Source organism: Phyllostomus discolor, chromosome 7 (genome assembly GCF_004126475.2).
Source record: "Phyllostomus discolor isolate MPI-MPIP mPhyDis1 chromosome 7, mPhyDis1.pri.v3, whole genome shotgun sequence".
Taxonomy (NCBI): domain Eukaryota; kingdom Metazoa; phylum Chordata; class Mammalia; order Chiroptera; family Phyllostomidae; genus Phyllostomus; species Phyllostomus discolor.
The window spans coordinates 132,664,681-132,686,595 of NC_040909.2; the positions used below are offsets into that span (position 1 = coordinate 132,664,681).

The 21,915-nt window shown below is 57.9% G+C and overlaps 1 protein-coding gene across 5 annotated transcripts in view; it reads right to left on the bottom strand.

Annotated features, from left to right (window-relative positions):
* Positions 1-588: 588 nt before the first annotated feature.
* Positions 589-21,915, bottom strand: part of ASAP1 (ArfGAP with SH3 domain, ankyrin repeat and PH domain 1) — a 269,830-nt gene continuing 248,503 nt past the window's right edge. For 4 of the 5 annotated variants that reach the window (XM_036031426.1, XM_028533938.2, XM_028533937.2 and 1 more), the window contains 6 exons: positions 19,698-19,868; positions 12,270-12,339; positions 10,033-10,091; positions 6,168-6,667; positions 4,237-4,359; positions 589-2,970 (listed from right to left, as the gene is read on the bottom strand). In XM_036031426.1, the coding sequence (XP_035887319.1) occupies positions 2,896-2,970; positions 4,237-4,359; positions 6,168-6,667; positions 10,033-10,091; positions 12,270-12,339; positions 19,698-19,868 (998 nt within the window). In that variant the 3' untranslated portion in view covers positions 589-2,895. The remainder of the gene's footprint in view (positions 2,971-4,236; positions 4,360-6,167; positions 6,668-10,032; positions 10,092-12,269; positions 12,340-19,697; positions 19,869-21,915) is intronic. The other variant, XM_028533939.2, reaches the window with a different exon arrangement.

Here is a 21,915-nt window from a genome sequence, read left to right on the forward strand (position 1 = left end):
CTTCTTGCCCCGCCCACACACGTGAGTCTGACGCAGGCGGCGTGGAGGCAGGAGTGGGAATGGGGGTGGGCCGCAAGGCCGAGGGCCGTTTTAGAAGCGAAGGAAACCACCGCGCACGTCCCGAGTGTGCTGTGCACGGGAGTCGCGGTGACGCGCGCCATCTCCACCCTCGGAAGCGCAGCCAGGGCGGGTCGCGATGTTCTCCAAATGGAAGGGGCGAGGACGACTCACAAAAGGGCCTGATCTCAGGTGTTTGGGATCAACTGAGAATATGTTTATTTAAAAGCAATTTTAAATATTAAAAAAAGTAGAAATTAACACATACAGTACTGAAAAAACTGTCACATTAAATACATGTGAAATGACGAGTGTACTGATGTTGGAGCGTAACATCCAGATGAGAATTCGGAATTTAGCTAGTGGTGTATGTACGGGATTGCTATACAACAGGGTAAAGTTCTAGGCAATAAAAAAATAAATAGCAATTGCTGTTCAACAGTAAAATAAGACACACACTATTTGCAGAACATACCTTTCCCCTCTGAGGGAAAAAAAAAGAACTAATTAGCTATTTTTTTCATAAAGTTCCATACCTTCAAAATACTATATCATGTACAAAAATTGCAGATAGTGGCTCACTGAGTTTAAGAACAATATCAGATTTCAACTCAACCAAGATCAGCAAAGGTATTTATACCCAGTTTTCCTATGTCCCACAGTCAGCTGGGTTAGCGAAAACTCAGATTACTGATGGAAAACAAAGACAAAACCCGAAAAAAAAGTATTAAAAAAAATGCATTTAAGCGGCTGCAAAAAGCGATAAAGAACAGACACTGATTCCATGTGGTTTCGGACACCTAGTTTCTGGGTGTTTGTAGAAACCAGTTTATTTGGAGATCAGCTGACAATACCATAGGCTGCAGAAGTGAATCGGTTTTAAATGCAACTCAAAAGACGTCACTGAATGAACCAGGACACTGAGGAACTAGGGACGGCCACTTCCTGTCCTGACACCTGTGCGGCGGAGATCCTGAGGCTGCAGACGGGGCTGGCCGACCACGCACCAGCACGCCGGGCGGCCGGCCCCCGCCGTTCCTGCTGCGGGGAGTCACCTGTGCTGCGAGGCCGCGGGAGCAACTGCTTGGTCACTGTCCACTAACAGCTGAGAAGACACGGCGCGGCGGGTCTGCCATGCAAGGGTGGTTAACTAGGTGGGCACCCCGAGTTCTCACGGTCACCACCACTCACGCAGAACTACATTAATATGCACTGGGTGCTGTGACTCTAGAAATGGCGATTTTTCCCTAAGGGCTCGGGTGGGGAGTTGTGCTTCTGTGAAATGAACGAGTCTCACTCATTGCCAAGATTATCTGCTGAAAAATATTAGTTTTCTGTGCGGCTGCCAACAAAGCGGTTTAAGCAAACGTATTGCCAGACTGACACACGAGCCTCAGAATCAGAGCGCAGGCCCAGCGGTGGGGGAGGGAGCCGAATGGATTCTTTTCAAAGTTCCAACTCACGCAAAGGGCTGAACTAGGCACGGCGTGCTCGTGGTCAATAGACACACCGGGGTGAGGAGAAAACCAAGAAGGGGACTCGTGTCGGGAAGGGCTTTTTCACAGTGCAATTCACAGCAGCGTTCGGAGCCTTGGTAATGAACTGACTCGCAGGTAACACGCCCGCTGCACAGAGCTGGAGACTGGAAAACTTACCTACCACTGGGTTTGAAAAAAGGGTGGGGGAAAAAAAGAGGCTGGTTGCATTCAGCACCTGGGTCCTACCATCGGGGAGCTGTGTGCCGGGCTGGCTTTTAAATCCGTCATCCTGTCGAGTAATCTCCTAAGAGTTTAAATGTGTCCAGAACAGAACTATGAAAATAACTTAAAATTGACGCATGAGATGCTTTAACACATTTGAAGGATGCTAATTCTTAATGTGATATGTAAATCCATACTCTTGAGAAAGCCAAAGGACTGACTAGAAACAAGTATTGTTGCAACCTTATAATTTCTGCTTTAATGGCAATCCGGTTTAAAAAGTGTACAGTTCAACTGACCCATACGGTTCCTTTATAAAAGGCAGATTTCAGGTGAGCTTCTAAACACATGCATAAGGTAGAGGCTAGTATTTCCTGGCAGTCCTTGGTTCCTGACAGTTGAACTTCACTCAAGGGGTTTTAAACTTTTGTCAAAATAGTCATGAAGGCTATGTTATTTTTGCATAATGAGGTAAAATCTCAGGGGCGGGCACTGCTCAGAAGACAGCATAAGTCCACTCGTCTAGACTTGCATGAGGCTGTGGGCACAGACCCAAGGTTTGGGGGTTGGCGATGACTCTGCGGAAGGAGTAACACTTGGGTTTCACTGAGCACTTGCCCGTAATCAATACCGGCGTTGGTGCGGGGAGCGATAAACGGTGGACACGGACGACTACGGGCCGGCCTGTGGCGGGGCCGGGGGTTCCGCCTGGAAAACAGAACCCGCCCCTTTGCTCACGCCGCATTGCAGTAACATGACTCAGAACACTGCGTGGTGCGGAACGGAGAGTCCGTTCCAGGCCTTCCGACGGCTGCTGGGACCACTCGTGTTTGCAGAGCCAGCGCTCCTCTGTTCCCGTTTGCTCGGAAACCAGCGTAGACAGAGCTGTAAGTGCTAGACGCCAAGGATGGCTTTGGCAAACCGGGACGGCGCGCCGGGTCCCAGGCCCCCCTAATACTGGCAAAGGCAGAAAACAACAGGGTATTTATTTACAACAGACGCTACAGTCCACTCCTGCACCGCCCTCCGGTGGGTGTCTGCTCCGGCGGCGGCGGCGGTGGCTGTGTACACGTGCGCACAGGTGACCGGGCGGCAGTCTCGCTGGAGGGCGCGGACCATCTCGAGGTTCTGCTTTTCGCTAGTCGGACAGGATGTGGACGAAGGACACCGGGAAGACCCCCCTTCGCTCAGGCTGCCCCTCGATGTGGCCGATCTGTGGGGAGGGAAGGGAGGCGTCAGGCTGGAGGCCGAGGACGGCTGCCCGGGGACAAGCCCGGTGGGCCCGAGCCCCGGGAGAGCCCGCAGAGCTGGGCTGGGAGGCAGGTGCCCCTCTGCCGCCTGCGGTGACCTGCAGGGCAGACGACATGCCACACAGCCCGGCGCCGACAACAGAGCGGAGGGCGGCCTGCACTGGCGCGCCGGCACTTCTATGCGGATCTCACTGTGCCGGCACGGCCGCCCCACGAGGGCCCGGGCTCGGCCCTCCCAGCGGAGCGCACAGCGGCCTCATCGCCAAGGCCCCGGGGTTCTCACCCCCACACTCCCGCCAGTGCCCCCCGACACAGCAGCATGTCCAATGTCCAGCGGCAGCTTCGCCTTCCAGCCTCCCAGGTGCTGCCCATTGGAACGTCTCTCGTGGCGCCAAATGTCCCTGGAGGACAAACTGCCCCACCTGGGAACCTCTGTTTCGGTCCGAGCAAAACCAGACATTGGCGATCAAGGACCAACCGCTGTCCAGGCCCAGAGGACACAGGCCGGAGGTGCACGCGTGTGCACGTGTGGTTCTGAGCATCGACAGGTTCCGCTGGCTCAGCTGTGAACCACAGGCCCCTCCTGGCAGGCAGGGCTGGCTCCCTCCGGGCATCGCCAAGGGCCCCTGATGCCCAAACGGCCACTGAGTGAGACAGTGACGCCTTCCCTTGCCGAGACCTGGGCTTTCACAGAGGAGAAGTTTTTATAGACATTCTTGAGGGATGTTGTCCTAAAATCGCACAGGAAGGCACGGTGCCCCACTGGACGAACAGAGGCCTGCACGCAGATGGGAGATGGAGACTGGGCTGGGAGCCCGGACCCTCTGGCCCCCTACCCCCCTGGCCTGGGGCAGCACAGACGGCAACAAGCACACAGCCTTGGGGACCAGGCTGCCTGCTGACTAGCTGTGCGCCTCGGGCAACGTGCCTTCTGACGCCTTGACTTTGCACCTGAAGTCCAGAAAACACCCCTGGCTCACAGGCTGCGGTGTGACGAGGAGGGTGGGGGTAAAGCACATGGAACATGGAGGCTCCTGACCCAGTTTCAGAGCTCCATGGCTGTTCACCCAGCAGCTGAGACAGTGACGGAAGACACCCGGCAAAGGGGCTGCTGGCAAGTGCCACCAGGGCCCGGCCTCCCCGCTCCGCGCCGTGTGCGGAGTGCAGCTCGGTGCTGGGGACACCCGACCAGACGCGGGAGGGGCCGCCTGCTGCGTGTGCGTACGTACCCACCACTCCTGGTCCTCCTCCCCCGTGACCACGATCACTTCGCCCTCGATGAAGGTCAGCTCGTCGTCATTGTCCGCCTGGCAGTCGTAAATGGTCTTCACACGCCGCACCTTGTTCTTGCCCTGCGGCACAGAGACGGGGTGTCAGCTGCCGGGTGCAATGAGGGAAACAGAGGGCGCACCGAGCGAGCTTGGGCAAGTGACGGAAGTTCCTCCAGCCTCAGTTTCCCCGCTGTGATTGGGGGAGCGCGTCCGCCCTGTGCTCCGTGTTCCATGACATCGCAAGATGCACAGTCCCTGCCCCTTCCTCTGGCATCACACGGCAGAGCCCGGCACGGGGGGACAGGCGCCCCCCCCCCCCCCGTTATTTTCAAGGGGAAGCAAACGACAGGGGCAGGGAGGAGACGGCTCCACTGGAGACTCGGAGCGAGGGGCCCACCCCCAGCCCCCCCAGTCACTGGCAGAGAGGGCAGCGGAGGCTGCAGATGGGTTTGGGGAACATGGTGTAAAGCGAGCCTGCAGCTAGTTGGGTGGGGGGGTCGGGGGGTAGGGCACTAAGCAGTTCCCCCCAAAAGTTTTGAATCTTGACCAATGGGACTTGGGCTCTCATTTGTTGAACTGCTAGTGCTTTGCAAACAGGAAGATGGAAACAGGGAAATGACCTTCTGGAGGCTGCTCTGGGCACCCAGCTCAGTAAATACCAGCAATAAGAAGAGCAAGCCACAGCTCTGAGTATTCTGGGTCCTGTGACTTTTCCTCTGGGTCCCTCGGTGGCCCTGACGCCCTGGCCCCGGGCTGCAGCTAGTCACCGGGCTGGTGGGTGGGTGGGTGGGGCCTGTGGAGCTGGTGGCAGATGTGTCCTTACAGTGCCAGCTCGGCAAGCCACCAAGAAGCCCCCAGTGACCACTCACAACGGGGTGTGAGTGGTCTCCAGACTCTGTGAGATCACAGAGCGCCTGGAGTCTGCACCCGTCAAGGCCACGGTGGCACCCGAGGGCCCGGGAGTTGCCCTCGTGAAGAGCAGAGGCGCCTGCCACATGGACGTGTCATCTCTACGCCGGGGCAGCACGGGGTTCTGTCTGAAACCCCTTCAGGACCGAAGCAGCCCTTGTATCACAGTGCTGTTTCCCAGCGTGCCGCGAGCGGGGGCAGGGCTGGCATGCACTGTGGGAGGTCTTTAGGTCTGGCTCCCTCAGCGCCCCCCCCCCCCCCCGCCAGGGAGCTGTGCTCCTCAACCGGGGGGGGGCCAGCGTCCCTGTTGGGGTGCAGCCACTAGCAGGACGGACAGCACACTTGCACCTTCCTAGACCCCCACTTTCCCCCAAAAAAAGATTTTAGGGAAAAGAGCATTTTTATATCAAAATGCAGTTGCTGTATTAAAGAGCAGAAAGCACTTCATGAAAACCATGAAACGTGAGACTTCAGCCCAATCCCAACGTCTGTGTGCATCCCCACAGGCTCTGCCCCGGGTCCCTCCAGGAGGCGGTGGGCGCACCGAGGCTGAGGCTCCCGGGCCCAGGGAGGGGAGGGGGCTGCTCTCCTGTGACCCCAGAAGGCAGTCTCGTCCTCCGGCTTCCGGGGTCCGAGCGCCCACTGCTGGGTGTTTCCTAGGTGCCAGCTAAGTGTGTTCAATCACCCACGAGCCCGGTTCTGGTATCAGCCCCTCTCTGTCCACGAGGAAACTGAGGCTCGGAGAAGGTGAGCAACTGGCCAAGGTCATAGTTACAGTGGGCACTGCAGGCGGGTCCTGACAGGCAGGCCCTGCTCGGGTACCCCAGGGACCCCGAGCCGTCAGGCGAGCGAGCAAGCTCCTGCGTTTTCTGTGTGAGTTGTCCGCCTGCTCCCCCGCCCCCCGCATCCCCCCAGCCCAGGTTTCAGAGTGGGGCAGAGTCCACAAGAGCCCGCAAGCACCCTGGCGCCTGCCCACCCACCGTGTTGATCTTCCTGGGCAGCGGGACGGGCGTCTCGGGCAGAGGGGGCGCCAGGTCGTTGGCGTCCTCAGAGGCTTGCTTCTGGATGGCGTCTCGGGCGGGCACATTCGGGGACAGATCCACCGGGTGCGACTTCGGGGCCGAGTCGGAGGACGGCTGCGCCTTGGGCGAGATGTCTCCCGGCTGGGATTTCGCCAGCAGGTCGGTCAGCTGAGGCTTGGGAGGCAGGTCCTTCATCTGCGGCTTGGGAGGTAAGTCCGAGAGCTGGGGTTTGGGGGGCAGGTCGCCCAGCTGCGGCTTGGGGGGCAGTTCTCCCGGCTTCGGCGGCAAATCTCCCATTTGGGGTTTGGGAGCCAGGTCGGCGGGCTTCGGGGGCAGGTCCCCCGGAGGCGGCTTCTGTGGCAAGTCTGCCAGCTGTGACGACTTCTGGACGATTTCAGGTGGGATGTTGGCTTTGTCTAGGGAGAGATGATGGCTGGTTTCCGTTTTCCGTAGTGCCACTGCGGGGAGCAACCACAAAGAGGGGGGTCACCGAGGGGAGGGGAGAGGGGGTGGGGAAGCACAGCTTCCTCCCGTTGGCCACCTGGAGGAGAGCCGACCTAGCACCCAACGCGGGCACCCGGGGCCGGGGGAGCTCAAGGGCTGACCTGGGTGCATGTGTAAGCCCATTTGTGATCAGAACAGCCGGGAGCCTGGAAGGCACCCACGTTACAACCCAGGATTTTATGCCTTGGTTACCCAAGGAAAGGATGTCCCAACTGATCCACAATTCAAAACCCCACAACCATAAACACAATACAGCATCGAGGAAATAGCAAGCACAGAGCTGCACGTTTCCAGAAGGCTATCGCCTAGCTGCAGCCACTTGAACTATTCCGGTATTTTTCCTTTTTGACTTTTTCATGTGTTTCCACATACAGAACTTTTATCTATGCACCGTTTTAGCAACAGTATTGGCCACATTAATAAAAATTCTTCAGTATTAAGGTTTCTCCTCTCGCCACCCTTTGATTATTATGTTTTGGTGACACAGGTACAAGCTGCTCATGAATATAAACGGGACTACAGCATGTTACCTTGTCGACAACTTTGATGTGTTTCCCTACTTGGTATGTTTGGGTGCGTTCCTAAGTCAGGCCCTCCTCCTCCTCCTCTTCAAGGCCGGGCTGCGCACCACCCCGCAGGCCGGGGGCGGGTGCTGCTGCAGCGGACCACCCCCGCGGCTCCCTGCGCTGCTCACTGCTCGCTCCAGTAGAGCTCCGGACACTGGGGACCGGGCTGCACCCCTTACTTGCTGGCTGTGTGACCCGGAGCAGTGACACCACCTCTCCGTAACTCACCGTTCCCACCTCTACAATGTGCCTTACTATGTATGTGTAGCGCACTGGCTGACAGGACCTGGTGGGCCCTAAGCAGTAAGGAGGTTCCTGTGGTCTCTGTCAGACAGGGTTCTCTGAGGCCAGGATTCACGTTCTCACTCATGCCTGGGCTCTGGCTCCCCGAGCAGGGGCCAGTCGCAGGGGGCTGGGCAAGAAAACAGCCGACCGAGCACACCGAATGAATGAGTCAGACAAAACAAAACTGTCATCCTGAAAATCCCACACATTCAGAAAGGTATTCTTAAAAAAAAATGAAGATAAATCAGTGTTGTAAACTGTCACGAGCCGTACTGCGGCTGTTCCCACCCACGGCCTGCCCAGCCCCCGTCCGTCCCAGGGAACTCCAATTCAAGGGCATGCTCATGCACATGGGCTGGGCCTTGAGCCGCAGCTGGTGCGGCTGGGTGAGCAGATGTCTGAGGCAGGGAGAGACGGGGGCAAACCCGGGGGATCCCCAGGGCAGTCTGCCTGGAAAGCCTTGCTGTGAGTCACATTTCCGGGGGAACAGAAACCGTGAGGAAGTGCTGGGCGGCCGTAACCCTCAAAATATGCAGCTCTGATCCTCCCATTCCTCCTAAACAAGGCGTCAAGGCCAGGCCCTGACGGGTCTCCGCTGGGATGCACAGCACGGCGCGCCCTCCACCGAGCAGGAGGAAAAGCAGACCTGTGCGCAGCAAGTAACAGAGACCGCTTCACACGCGCGGTGCCAGACGGTGGAATACTACGCGGCCAGTAAAAGCCACCCTGTTATGTAATTCACGTCACGGCACATGTTTCTGATTTGCCCTGCGAAAAAGCCAGCTTAAATGGGAACCTAAAGAAGTAGAAACCAGAGAGTGAAAGGAGAGATCCACTCGTTTATCCTGGTGGGAAGACTTCAAGTGATTCACATTTTCCTATTTTTTTTTGCGTTTCTGTATTTTTCAAATCTTCTAGAATGAATGTATGCCACTTTTATAGTGAGAAAGGAAATAAGACGAGACAGTCTCTGCTCTAGGAGAGCCTCCAGCCTTTGCTGTTTTACTTCCCAGCTGGGCCTGCGTTCCCCCGTGGCCATGAAGACTCCTCCTTGGCCTGCACGCACTCTGAAGGGCAGGCCAGCGCACTTCCCCTGCAGCCCGGCTGCACAGCGATCTGCGGGGGGAGGGCCGCTGGCACTGAGGCTGAGCAGGACCTCCCCCAACCGTACTTCTCTGCCATACCCAGGTCCTGGGAGCTGAGGCCCAGCGTCGGGCAGCATTAGGAAGGGGGGGCAGCCTCAGGAGGGAGGGAGGCAGGCTGGAGGCGCAGGAGGCGGGGAGGGCTCGAAGGGGATGCGGACTGTGAGCTGCAAAGGCAGGTAGGTGCAGGGTCCCATGGGGGCACGTGATCAATGGTGACCCCTCGGGCTGGATGGCGCAGACTCTAGAGAAGTGGGAACAGGGCTGTGAAACTGGGCCCCAACTTATGAGATCAGGCAGCCTTCTGGGCAGAGGGTGAAAGCAAAAAGCCCCACGACTTTAGAGACGGATGCGGTAAACCTGGGGGAAGGCTTCCTTTGCACTCGGAGGAGGATGCACACAGCCACCTGGGACACACCGCCCCCCGCCCCCCCCCCGCCCCGTCTTCCTGCACCGGGGCCAGCCCCGACCAGTCCATGTCCTTCCAAAGATGCCAGCCGAGACTTTGGACAAGTGCTGAATTCCAGCTTCCCGCCATGCATCCCTAGTTTGGCTTCTGGGGTCAAAGGTCTCACCGCTGGCCCGAAACCCAGGGCGTACCCGCGAGCTCCTCTGGGCCCCCGTCTGCCCCTAGTGCGGGCCCTGCTGGCCTTGCGGGCCTCCGGGAGGGCAGATGGAGTGAACCAAATGCCCCCGCACTGCAACAAAAGGATGGGCACCGTCACGTCTGCTTGATGGGGAAGATGGACAGTTCCGTCTTCCCAATGCAAAGCTCGGTCAGAACTACACATCTGGTCAGACAGCGGGGCGTCGCTCCGGCCAAGCAGCAGCTGGGAGACTCCGCCGTCTCCTACTCGGTGGGCACGCGTGTCTCCACTCGGCACGACAGACGCCATCCCTGGGACCCACCAGCTCGGGGCACTGGGGAGCGGGACCCCCTTCGTCCTGTCAGAACCTCGGGGAGGGGGCATCCTTGTCCCGCGTGTGGGTGAGGAATCCGAGGCCCCGCCCAGGCCCCAGGCCCGGGAGTGGGAGGGCTGGAACGGGTGCGCGTCTCTCTGATTAGCTTTGCAGAGGAGGAGACATGGGCCCTGGGGGTCTCGTGATGTGTCTTTTGAAAGAGTACTTTTTGAGGGAAAACAAGGTGCTTTGCTCAACACAATCTGAGGTTATCAATATGCTCTGCGTTGAACACACTTATCAGGCGTTCCCTTCATGCCAGGTGCTGCTTTAGACACCTGTGGCCAGGACAGACGGAATCACTGTCCGCTCCACAGGCACGGCGACCCTCTCAGCACACGTGGAGACTGCAAAGAGACGGCTTACCTTTCTGAGGTAGTTTAGGAAGAACTCTTGGACCAAGTGCAGTCTTCGCAGAAGCGGTGCTAATTAATAAAAAAAAATCATTTAGGGCAGAAAAGTGCTACAATGTCAGCAGTGACAGGTCATTCAGGGCAATCCCAGGTGTCTACCGAACTACCTAAAGGCCTCTCCACGTTCCCTCAGCCGGAGGTCGCCGTCCCTCTCCCGTAACCGCAGGTGTGCCTGCCCGGGCGGGAGAGCGCAAGGCAGTTTCTGCGGGACTCGGGCCACCCTTCCTCCTCGTGAGGCCTCGGCCCGGGGCCAGTGACATCTGCGGGGGCACGGGACTCGAGACCGTGTCCCCAGTGTGGCACAGAGAAGTATCTCATCTCACGGGACCCCAGAGGGTGACTCTCGCTGCCCTCATTTTCAGATGATGCGACCGCAGTGACAGGTACAAGGTCCCCAGGCTGGTCACTGGTGGACACGGGAGCCCAGCCCCAGCTCCAATGGACTCCGGAGCCCTCGCGCCCTCCGAAGGGGACGGCTGGGGTGTCAGGCCGCCACATCCCTGAGCTCTGCCTCCTTTGGGAGGACGTGTGAACAGGGAACAGGCCCAGGTCCCCAGGACGGAGGTCTGTTAGTGTCCTGAACAGCTAAATGCTAACCCCCCCACCTGGCCACCACTGAAAGGCCAGCGCTGCAGGTGGCACCTGTGGGATTCGTTGGAGCCCGATGTTTCCCTCTGACAAGAGGCCCCAACTGCTCTCGGGACACGGGGGCGCTGCAGACCCCAAAAGCCACGGCAGCCAAAAGCCACGGCAGCCAAGAGCCCGAGTCTGCCTGCCAAGACCTCTCTATAATCGCTTGCTTCTCCTTTCCTGTCCTTCCGTGTCCTCAGAACTGGCCACTTTCCCTTCTGTCCTAACTGCATTTAAAAGGACAGGGAAAGCCAAACCGGCCAAACGGAAGCCGAATCAGAGAGGGGAGCACGCTGCCCTCAGTCTCACCGCCCTCCAGGCTCGCTGCAGCCCCGCCTGCCTCTGGGCTCCCGGGGGGCCGCCCTGCTGCTGACGCACAGCCACTACGGAGCTGGAAATGGCAGACGCCAAAGGCTTTATTTTCTAGTTTTTTAGAAAAGGTTATATTTATTTTTAAAGAGAGGAGAGGAGAAGAAACAGAGGAAGAGAAACATCAACGTGAGAGAGAACACTGACTGGCTGGCTCTTTGTGCGCACCCTGAGCAGGGACTGAACCCGCAATGCGGGTGCGTGCCCTGATGGGGAATCAGACCGTCAGCCTTTTGCCTGGCGGGATGACGCCCAGCCAACTGGGCTGCACTGGTCAGGGCAATGCCAAAGGGCTTTGCCTCAGACGTTTTTGGGGTGCTTTTCTAAGGCCCTGCCAGGCAGGGAGCCAGGGGAGGGGACTTGGGGACAAGGAGCCTGGAGAGCCAGGGGTCTGGGTCCGGCACTGAGCACTGCCACCACTCAGCCTCTTGGGCTACCCCCGCCCCTCACCCCGGCTCGGTGACAGCGAGCACAGTACCGAGGGGGCCCGCCCCGTCGTACTCACAGCACGGGGCTGTGCAGACCACACACGATGGTGGCGGGAAGAGAAATGAGGGTTTTTGCTTTTTCAAAGAATCCTGGACAAACTCTGAAAGCAACCCCCACACCCCCCAGCTGACTCCCCGTCCCTGAGGTCCCGGGCCTGGAAGTGGCTCTTGGTGTCCTCCTCCGGCTGGGCCTCCAAAGAAGACCCCGTGCGCCGGCTGGGGCTGGATAAGTGCTGCCCGCAGAGCGCTCCCAAGCCCCCGTCTCTCTCGGGGAGAAGAGAGAACACAGAGACGCTGCTCCCAGCCGGACCGGAACAACTCCCCACCAGGGAACTTTTAGAAAGGCACATTTTTACGTTTGAAAACCTCGGGGCTGTCGGGGGTCACTGAGGGCTGTCTTCCCATCCCCAAGGCTGCAGGATGGAGCCAGCGGGGAAAGGAACAAAACCCAATGCCTTCATTTAAAAAACCAAAAACTGAAGCCTCATTCTGACAGACCATGTGACTCTGGGACGTGCGGGCCGGGCGCACCTGGAGCCCAGGTCGGGGAGGGCGGTCCACTCGCAAGCTCGCTCTGCAGAGGGGCCAGGCCCGAGACCAGGGACGCGGCCGGTGGGCCACACCTGGGGCAGACCGTCACTGAAGCCCGTTCCTGCAGTCCCGCCCACCATGACCTCCCGCCAGGAGAACAGAGGTGGCTTACCTCGACTGCTGAGAAAGCCCCTCGAACTTGTTTGCGCTCTTGCCGGATGACGTTGGACCCATGTCGTTACCTGCGGGGAAAGTCGAACGTGAACAATTGTGTCCTGAGAAGGGGAAGTGGAACCGGGGACCCGGGGCGGGGCAGACGGGCCCCCCGAGGTCCCAGCCTTCGGAAGACCGGAGCCAGAGGAGCCCCTGGCCGGGAGAGCCCAGACTCGGGAGAAACACGTGGCCCACAGTGGGTGCGTGTGCAGACACGGCTCAGCAGGGTGGCGGCGGCCGGCCGGCTGCGGGACACGGCCCTCAGTCACTTGACTCACTCGTCATTCATGCAAACGTTAGCATTTACTAAGCACCTACTATGTGCAGGGCACGAGCGCGTGGCAGGGGGCACAAAAGCAAATAAAACGCCACTGCTCTGGCAGAGTTCAAGCGCTGGCCAGGGAGACGGACACTACAAACCACACGAGTGCCGCGGGAGGAGCTGGGTGCGGAGATGAGGCAGTGTCCAAACCGGCCTGGGGGGAGGGTGGGTGGTCATCTTTGGGGGACGTGGCCCCCGGACAGCTCAGCGCTTTCTAACGGGACTGGAGCCGGACCATGTGCTCTGCCCAGGAGGTGGGAAGACCGGCTGCAGTAAACGTGGCTCCTCTGTGACCCGCTCCACGCAGCGGGGAGTGCAGGGCATCCCGGGCCAGGCTGCTGGGTGCCCAGGAGGAACCCGGGAGCCTGCAGCTGTCGTTGGGCTCCAGTCCACCTCTCCTTGCTCTGGAAACCCAAGTGTCCTCCTTCGGCACGGCCCTTTGCTACCCGACCTGGACACCCGTGACCCCTCCCGGGTGGCACTGGCAAGGGGCTGGATGGGGCGGCTCCGAAACAGGAGTGGACAGGGCCGAGCACGCTCCCTGCCTGGGGTGCCCACTCCAGGGCCCTGGTGCTTTTCTTTCTCACAGTGACTGGAGGACTGGCATCGTCTTCACATGAAAGACGAGGAAACAAGGTCAAGTGAGCGAACAGCTCCAGGCCTCATGGCTAGAAGCTGCACCTGAACGTCCCGGCCACACGCCTGGGTGCTCTTCCTGACCCATCACGACCCCCCAGTATAACATGACAAAGGCAACCACTGTTTACTCAGCACTGACTCCAGTAACCACATTCACGAGGTGCATAAAAAGAATCACTCACACACAGAGAAGTCAAGCCAAGCCCAAGGTCAAGTGGCTGGGAAGGGTCAGAGCTGGGACACAAAGCCAAGTGGCCCACCTGCAGGGTCTGCACTAAAGCACCACAGCCCAGCACCTCCATCCCTCGAACCCACGGGCACAGAGAGGCGGGCGGAATTCGAGGGTGGGCTCCTGGACAGAATGCTCTCTGGTCACTCGCGGCGACTCCCCGCCTCCGAAGGCGTGTGTTGGTGGCTCTCTGACTTAGTCCCTGCTGTTCCCTGTCCCTTCAGTACTCCTCCCCTCCCACTAGCGGCAAATTCTCATGCGACCGTCAAAGAACACCTGCAAAGCCATTTCCGAGATTCCTTCTGCAGCTGGACTTGGCTGCTCCCTGGGCCTCGAGTGCCCGCACCCACTGATCACAGGAGAGTGGCTCAGGGTGCAGACGCGGGCGCCAGGCAGGCCTGGGCCGGCTCTCCAGCCGTACCGCGGGCCAGCGGCTGTGAGTCTGGGCTCCGTGGCTTTTTCTGTGATGCCTCAGTCCCCGTCTATGAAATGGGAACGAGAGTCCCTACCCCACTAGATGGGCATGGGCATCACGAGAGAGAAACTCTGGAGGGCGGAGCACAGTGCTGGACCCCAGGGAGCCTGACCCAGCGTTCTCGGTGTCCTCCACAGTTCTTCGGTGCGGAATGGAAAGACATGCTTTACTCGACGGACGCGCATCTCAAAGACAGGGAGTCTGCCTTGTTCGTCTCGAAACCCGCTTCCTGGCCAGTGCCTGGCCTGGGCGGCCACTCGGTGCCCCATGAATGGAGGCAGGACCTGCAGGGCCGACTCCGCCCTCTGCTTCACTCCTCACACACCTGGGGAGGCGCCAGTGGCCTGGCAGAAAGGAACCCCCTGGTGCTCCCAGCGGGCCAAAGGCCACCTGCCATGCCTGGGAGGAGAAGTGTGGTTTAGGAAGACTTCTGAGAACAGGATAGCATTAGAGGGAGGAGCGAAAACACAGAAGCAGCTCCATCCTCTCTCCTCTTTGTGCAATTGGGAAAAGGACCTAGTGTAACCTACAGATGTGCTGCAGAGAGCTGAAGACAGATGCTGGGCAGGCAATGCAAAGCTGTGGTCCCTCACTCCAGCTCAGAAGCGGGGGGCCAAGCGCCTGTGGGGACACAGGCAGGCACTGGCCCAGCGTGCCTGGCACAGAGGCTCCGCGAGTCCTCTGGAGCAGCTGAGTTCAAGTTCTCGAGCCCCTGGATTCATGATATGACACAAATCGCTGGACGTCTCTGGTCTCTGAAATCCTCATTAGTGAACCAGGGATGACAACAGTCCCTGTCCGACAGGATGGCTGTGATGGCTAAATAGCGTGCGGATGAGTAACCGGCATCCGGCACCTCGCAAACAATCCATGAGCGGCTGAAGTCATTATCATGTCCACGACTGCTTGCAAAATGCGGTTTGGGTCGTGGGGGGCTATAACATGGCAATATTGGGTCGGCCAAAATGTCCATGTAGCTTTTCCCTTATGATGGCTCTAGCTGCGCTTACTTGTCTTTAACTTCATTCGAAACAATTTTGTTACACTGTATTGCGACAGCTGTCCTATCAGCATGCATTAAAAAAACAAAAACATCGATATTGGTGAACTGTTATGTAGCCATTTTAATACTGAAGATGGGGGAACTAAGCAACATTTTCAGGCACATTATGCTTCACTATTCCCAGAAGGGTAAAAACACAACTGAAATGCAAAAGGAGATTCGTGCAGTGGATGGAGAAGGAGCTGTGACTGTTTGAACGTGTCAAAAGTGGTTTCTGAAGTTTCTTGGTCCTACTGACATTTTGGCCAAACGACTCTTTGCCGAGGGGCTGCCTTACGCACTGGACGATGTTTAGCAGCACCCCTGACCTCTGCCCACAAGAAGCCAATAGCAGGAGAGAGCCGGCATACTCAAAATACCCAAATCCATAACGTTATTGGTGGAAATAAAAAAGTGTCTTTTATTTTACAGAAAAAACTAAATGGCCTTTCTAGCTAACCCAACATATTGGAAAATCCAAGAAAAGTGAAGAATAAGGAAATTTCTAACCAAAGGCTCTTGTACAAGCCAATACGACTTCTGATAACTAGGTAGGCACGCCTGAGTCAGACATTTTAAATACTGAGCCTTTGCACCTGGTGGTTCTAGCCTGGAAACATGAGAAGTGAATCAAATTGTGGGGTAGTTTTTCATCCACTGTTTACTCTGCAACATTAAGAAGAAGAAGATGATCATAAACCTTCACGTCCCAGTGGCCAGACTGAGGAACGTAAGTGGTTTCCAGAGGTCACTTAGCCACGGCTGGTGGAACTCGGACACCAGAACTTGGGCTTCTAGAATGTTCCTTCAGTGCACATACGGTTTCCCACACTGGGCATCGCAGGCACTTCTCTGAATTCTTGCCAGAGGATGGAGGTCCCGGGGGAATGCTCCCAGGTATTAACTGCCCAGCTCTCAAGTGTGAGAAGAGGGTTAATCACACGGCCTCCATGAACCGATGATCAATTGGAGTTTTTTCTTTGCTCCGGCCTGTAACCACCTCAGTGTCAGATTGGTAGTCTATTTTTAGCCACCGTTTGTAACTGTACGTTACGTATTTTGTGACGAGATCACACTTTTGGACTTTGTTACTTTGCTACCTATATTTTCCTTTTGACCTCATTTCCTTATTAACTTTAAGTTGTGTTAAAATGTGTTGGTCTGTTAAAAGTAGGTGATAAGCAAAGTACTTTATCCCCCAAGGTGAGGTTTAACGACACACCGCTCCAAAGACCAAAGTCCCCACAAATCCCAGATCTGCCCAGAGGCCTGTTTCCTGCTCAGAAGCCTGTCCTGGCTGCCCCCCCCCCCCGCCCCCCCGAGACAGATGGCCGTGGGACTTCAGGAATGTGATGCAGGGGCTATTTCGGGGGCTGCGGACACTGCGGTTCTGGCAGGGACACAGCCTGGAGCGGCCCTCCCCGCACACCAGGGCGCCACACTGCAGATGGACAGGGAGCCGCAGCCAGGTGGACGGTGCCGACCTGCTGGGCCACCTCCTCCCGTCTCCGCCCCACGGAGAGACACCGGTGCGGAGACGGGGATGGCCAGTGGCATCTCGGAGCCGCGTCGTGCAGAACGCTGTAGGCCAGAGGGCGGGGCACGCAGGCTCCCCACTGCCCAGCCAGGAGAGCCTGGGGTAAGTAACCCTTCTGAGTCCCAGTGTTTCCTACCGGGTGGATGCAGTTAAGAATAGGTGAGCACTACTGGCCAGCCTGTTTTACAGCTGGAGAAGCTGAGGTACGAAACGGTGCAAAGACACTTGCTGGAGCTGGCTTAGGATCTAGGCACGGGACACAGGGGCCACACGGGAGCACGCTGCCCCACGGGGACGGGCACCGCATGCACACACGCACGCACCCTGGGAAGGAGTTCACGATGCATGGGGCAAGCCTGAGAGGCAAGCAGACCCGCCGTGACAACCCTGGGCCACAGGAACACAGAGTGGGAGGGGGCGGTGGCCGACCTGGGCACGGCCTTTTCGGCACATCCCTGGACAGCAGACCTGGGAAGAAGCCTCAGCATCACCACACACGAGTATGGCATTCCAGGCTGAGGTCACAGAGCGCGCAAAGGCTCAGCGGGGTCTTAGGGGAAGGAATGCAGTCTGGGAACCCGGGGCACAACGTGACAGGCAGGTCCTGTTTCAGGGGTCAGCAGGTGAGGCCCGGGCAGAGCCGGCGGCTGTGCCTGCACCACTTCTCACACCTGGTGCCGACGGCAGAGGGGTTCGGGAGGTCAGGGAGCACGGGGGATGATGGGGCCACAGGGAGGCTGCGGGCATCAGATGCTGCCCCGAGTTGGCTGTGCACACCCAGTCTGGCCCCCGCCTCCGGCCCCTGGAACAAGGCCGGGGGCAGACAGACGGGGACAGAACTGAGTGGCAGGGGTCTGGCAGAAAGAAGCATGAGGCCCAGGGTCAGGACGGTGCAACCTGCCCGTGGAGGTCCAGCTGCGTGTGCCCGTGCCTGCCGTGGCCTGAGTCTGCTGGAGCTGCCTCCAAGTGTGTGTCATACATGTGCACACGCCTCAACACAGGCACGGCCCCGATCACCCCGGAACTACCACGTGGGGTGGTCTGAGCGTGACCACCGGAGTCAGCGGCATGGATGACTGTCGCTCTGGGAGCAGACAGGCTTTGGGTTTTGTCCCCGAGACCGGTCGTGGGTGCGAGGCTCCAGCTGGGGACAGAGCCCAGCAGACGGCTCGGTGCCCACGGCTCCGAGAGGCTTGCACGCTCCCAGCTGGCGGCACTGACTCTCTCTCATGAAGTGGCAGCTCTGTTTAGAGAAAAATGCCCTTTATCCACAAAAATCCAGAAACCAAACCAAACAAACAAAAGCACGCCAGCTGCTTGTCCGACCGCCGAGGGAGGTGAGAGAGATCTAAGAAAGTGGGGGTGGGTTCCTGAGCCGGGAGACGGACCTGCGGTCAGTTTCACGGTGGACCGCTCTCGCCTGCGAGGGAACGGAGGCACCGCACACCTGCCACGGGGATGAGGACCGAGTAAACAGAGGCATCGACGTCCAGTGATATCGGAAGAGAAGGCTGTAATTTGCACTATGAAAATCTGCACAGGAAGCCTGTGACCGTCAATGGAACGTCATCTGGGGACCGTCCCTGTGGGTGCACTGGGGACTGCTGAGGGCCCCGGAGTGCAGCCTCTGGAGACGCCAGGACCCTGGTGTCGACATGCCGGCGGGGCGCCCTCCACTGCCTCCCTGGCCCCTCGCAGCGGGGAGCTAGTCCCTGAACACCCGCGGCAAACGTCGCCTGCTCTGCGGAGCCTTCTCGCGCAGGTACCCCCAGTATTTGGGGGACACGTCAACTCTCAGAGTGAGGACTCTTTCCTCACCTGCCCCCTGCACCAGCCCCTGAGCTCCACGTGCGTGTGGACGCCCCAACAACAGGCACCTAAGGGTGCCGAGTGGCCACACACACACACACAGTCGCGTACACACCTGGGCATTTGCGTTAGCTGACAGACAGGTGTGCCAATTTGCAAATGGCAGGACGGCTTTCCCCCAGACTCCAGTAACTCAGAACACCTGATAGGGGCTTGCGAGGAGGCCTTTAAAAGCATTCAGCCAATTCCCCTATCAGTCACCAACAAAAAGCCACAAGGAACCCCCTGGAAGGAAGGCGTGGCACATGCAAAGCTGTGTGTCCCTGTTGTGGGCAAGGACCCTGCTAGGCACTGGGGACACGCTTGTTCTTGAACCTAACTGCTGACAGGCCAGTGGAGAGTTCTGTTGGGCCAAAAAGGCAGACAAAGATGGAAATCATGTTTCTCGGGGAGGGCGATTTGTGATTTACAGTCATGTCACTGGAATGGTTAACCGAACCCACTCTGAGCAGGCTCACTTATTCTCAAGTGACCACTGAGTCCCTGCCGTGTCCTGGGCTCCACGCGAACGAGGCCCCGCGAACACAGAAAGGAAGCAGGCAGGCAGACAGGGTCCCTGCTCGCCTGGAACTTAGACCAAAAACCACACACATGACACTCGGCAACCGGGACGGGGTGGGCTGGAGGACACAGGCGGGAGGAAGCGGCTTTAAGAGAGGAGGGCCAGGGACCCAGACAAGCAAGCCAAGAAGGGGTGGGACCAGTGTGTGAAGGGGTGTGACAGCCCCAGGAGGGAAAGAGCCTGGTGTGCCCCCCGGCCAGGTGACAGACAGCGGGTGTGGCAGGAAAGGGCTGGGAGGAGAGAGCCTGACCGAGACCCCTCCACATCCTGGAGTGAGTGTTCGCACTGACCCGAAGCGCAGGGCGGGCACTGACTGTGAAGGGTTTGTCTGCTAAGGGAACCGTTCTGGCTGAAGGAAGGAGCAGGATGAAAGACTCGCCTCTTCTGAGCCTTGGTTTCCTCACCTGTCAGCGAGGCTGACGCTGTGTGTCTCACGGAGCGGACACCGTGACCGAGTGAAGTTTCGTGGAGGGCTGGCGGGTTAGCACAGTGTCTGGTGCCTGGGGAATGCTCGGCCCCTTGGCGTCATGATCTAGCTTTTAAATGGTCCTGCGTCTTTTCCAGAATGGATCCAGCTTTCCGCGGCGACACAGCACTCTCACGCCCCGCCCCCCTGGCGCGTGCCCAGCCTGCTCCGTTTGCCGCGTGCGCTAGGTGTGCACAGCACACCGGGCCCCGCACGCCGGCCGGCCCCGACTTCAGGATGACTTACCCCAAGGAACTGCGCCTTTGTTTGGGGGCCCGTGAGGTAGTGGGCTGGGAGGGTCAGACAGGGTTCTCTTGTGTCCGGGTGGTGGGGGAGGAGGCCGCTTCTTGGACAGGGTGGAGGTGCCACTAGAGGTCTGGGTGCTTAGAGGGAGTGTTGAAGGTGGGCCGGTTGGACCTAGAAGGAACCGAACGGGGCAGGAAGGTTAATCCGGGTCTCACAGAACAGCCAGTAAGCAGTCGCTCGCGCACCCGAAGGTGGCTGGGCACAGAGGGGGACGAGGGCGCGAGGCCGGGCGTGGCCAGGCCCATCAGCCCAGGGGCTCGCAAACGGGGCTGGCAAGGACTGTTGGGGGTGGGAAGGGTCAACGAAGGAAAGGCGAACGTGTGCTTCTAAGAAACAGGACGCCATGCTAAGACGTGTGGTCACGTAGGTACAACGGAAAAGAAAACACGCGTGTTAAACCGGCAAGTCCCTGGAACTGTCACGGAACCCACTGAGGGGGAAGGCACACGGCGCCGCCAGGGACATCGATGGGGAAAGAGCGGAGCGTGGGCCACGGCCTCGACCGGCCACGGGTGGGGGCGGGTGTGCATAGGGGGCACGCTCTCTCCACAACAGTGTGGTCCTTCGGTCGGCGAACGGTGCCTGAGTTTAAAAACTGACTTTCACAAACAACCAAGGATCTAATGGAAAGAGCTACTCAGGAGAAAGAGAAATCCGAAAACTTTTGTTTCCTTCGATTCTGACTACTGTTCTGGGAATCATAAACCACCTAGTATATCATATTGATGTCTAGAGATTTCTAAAAAAGACTCAACTTTCTCCAGAGGTTAAGACCGGAGAGCGGTAATCCTATTGTTATACACACTCACACACACACACACTCACACACACACCCCAGTACTGCAAAAGTCGACTGTTTTGAACTAAGAAAAGAAAAAGAGTTTGTACAAGCTGTTGTGGGAGCAGGTGTTAGCTGTGTTGGTGCAAAGTGGCAGTGAAGCGGCTGGTGTGTGCCAGGCACACCCGCTGGGCACTTCAACACACATGTGCGATTCTCACTGGGATAACTGCTTCCACAAGCATTAAAAAAAAGAGAGAAAGAGACAAAGAAACACTAAGAACACTGCCACACCAGATGTGTAACACAGGGTGGTAGATACCTGGTGATCCAGAACGGCTCCAAAAGAGCTTTTTACACTCTGTGTGTGGAAACAAAAGCTTAATTACTGCCAGCCTCCTTCCTTCACGTAATAAACTCTGACACTTCCCATTGCTTCTCAAAGACAGTCTGGTCTTGGACGAAACTGCTGTTAATCTCGTGAGGACTCCATGGCCCTGGGTACCCAGTTTACCTGCTTGGTGCTGAGACCGTCCATGGGAGAAGCCTGACCATCACCCCCACCAGCGCCTCATTAGGACGCCAGTCACTGCCGTCTCAGAAACCATTTTACTTTTGCAACAGTAAAGCCATTGTTATCACAGCCCTGCACTCGTATAATGCTTTGTAGTTTTCAAAATGTGTCCATGTGTGTGGTTCCCCTGGATTTCCATCACGACACAGTGAGGTGTGTGGGCAGGGAATTACGGCCCCGACTTTGCAGCCAGGAAAGTGGGGGCCTGGCGTCATGCGAGGTGACAGACACGTGGGGACAGTGAGGAGCTCTCCCTGTCATGCAATGCCGCTGTTCCTGAAATCCAGGGCGGCATTCCCTGCGCGTGGCACACGAGAAAGACAGCAACAAATGCCCGTGAGGAAATGTAACTTTCCTCGAGGAAATGAACGAGGGGGACAGACAATGATGAGTGAGTTTCCCCAGCAAGTTCATCTCTATCACCACCTAGGGGCCGGCTGAGGCACTGCATCGGAAAGGTCATTCAATGGGTTCCAAACCCCGCCTGGAAACAAAAGCGGCCAGACAAAGCGCTCACGGAGTGTGTCTTCGAATCAAGGTTGTGCGTGCACAAGATGTCAGGAGTGGTCAGGCCAGAGCCGTCCTGTGACCCCAAACCAAGCAAAACCAAGGAAAACCAAGCAAAACCACGCGTCCGGACCCATCACTTCAACCCGAAGGGGTTAGTGCTCCACCTCTCACGGCAGGCATTCGTCCCAGCAGCTGTGACAACCTGTAATGCTGCGCCTTTGTTTGTGTGTTTACCGCCCTCCTGCCTTGCTAGCCCGCAGGTCCTACGGGGACCAGGCTCTGGTGTGTAAGAAGGC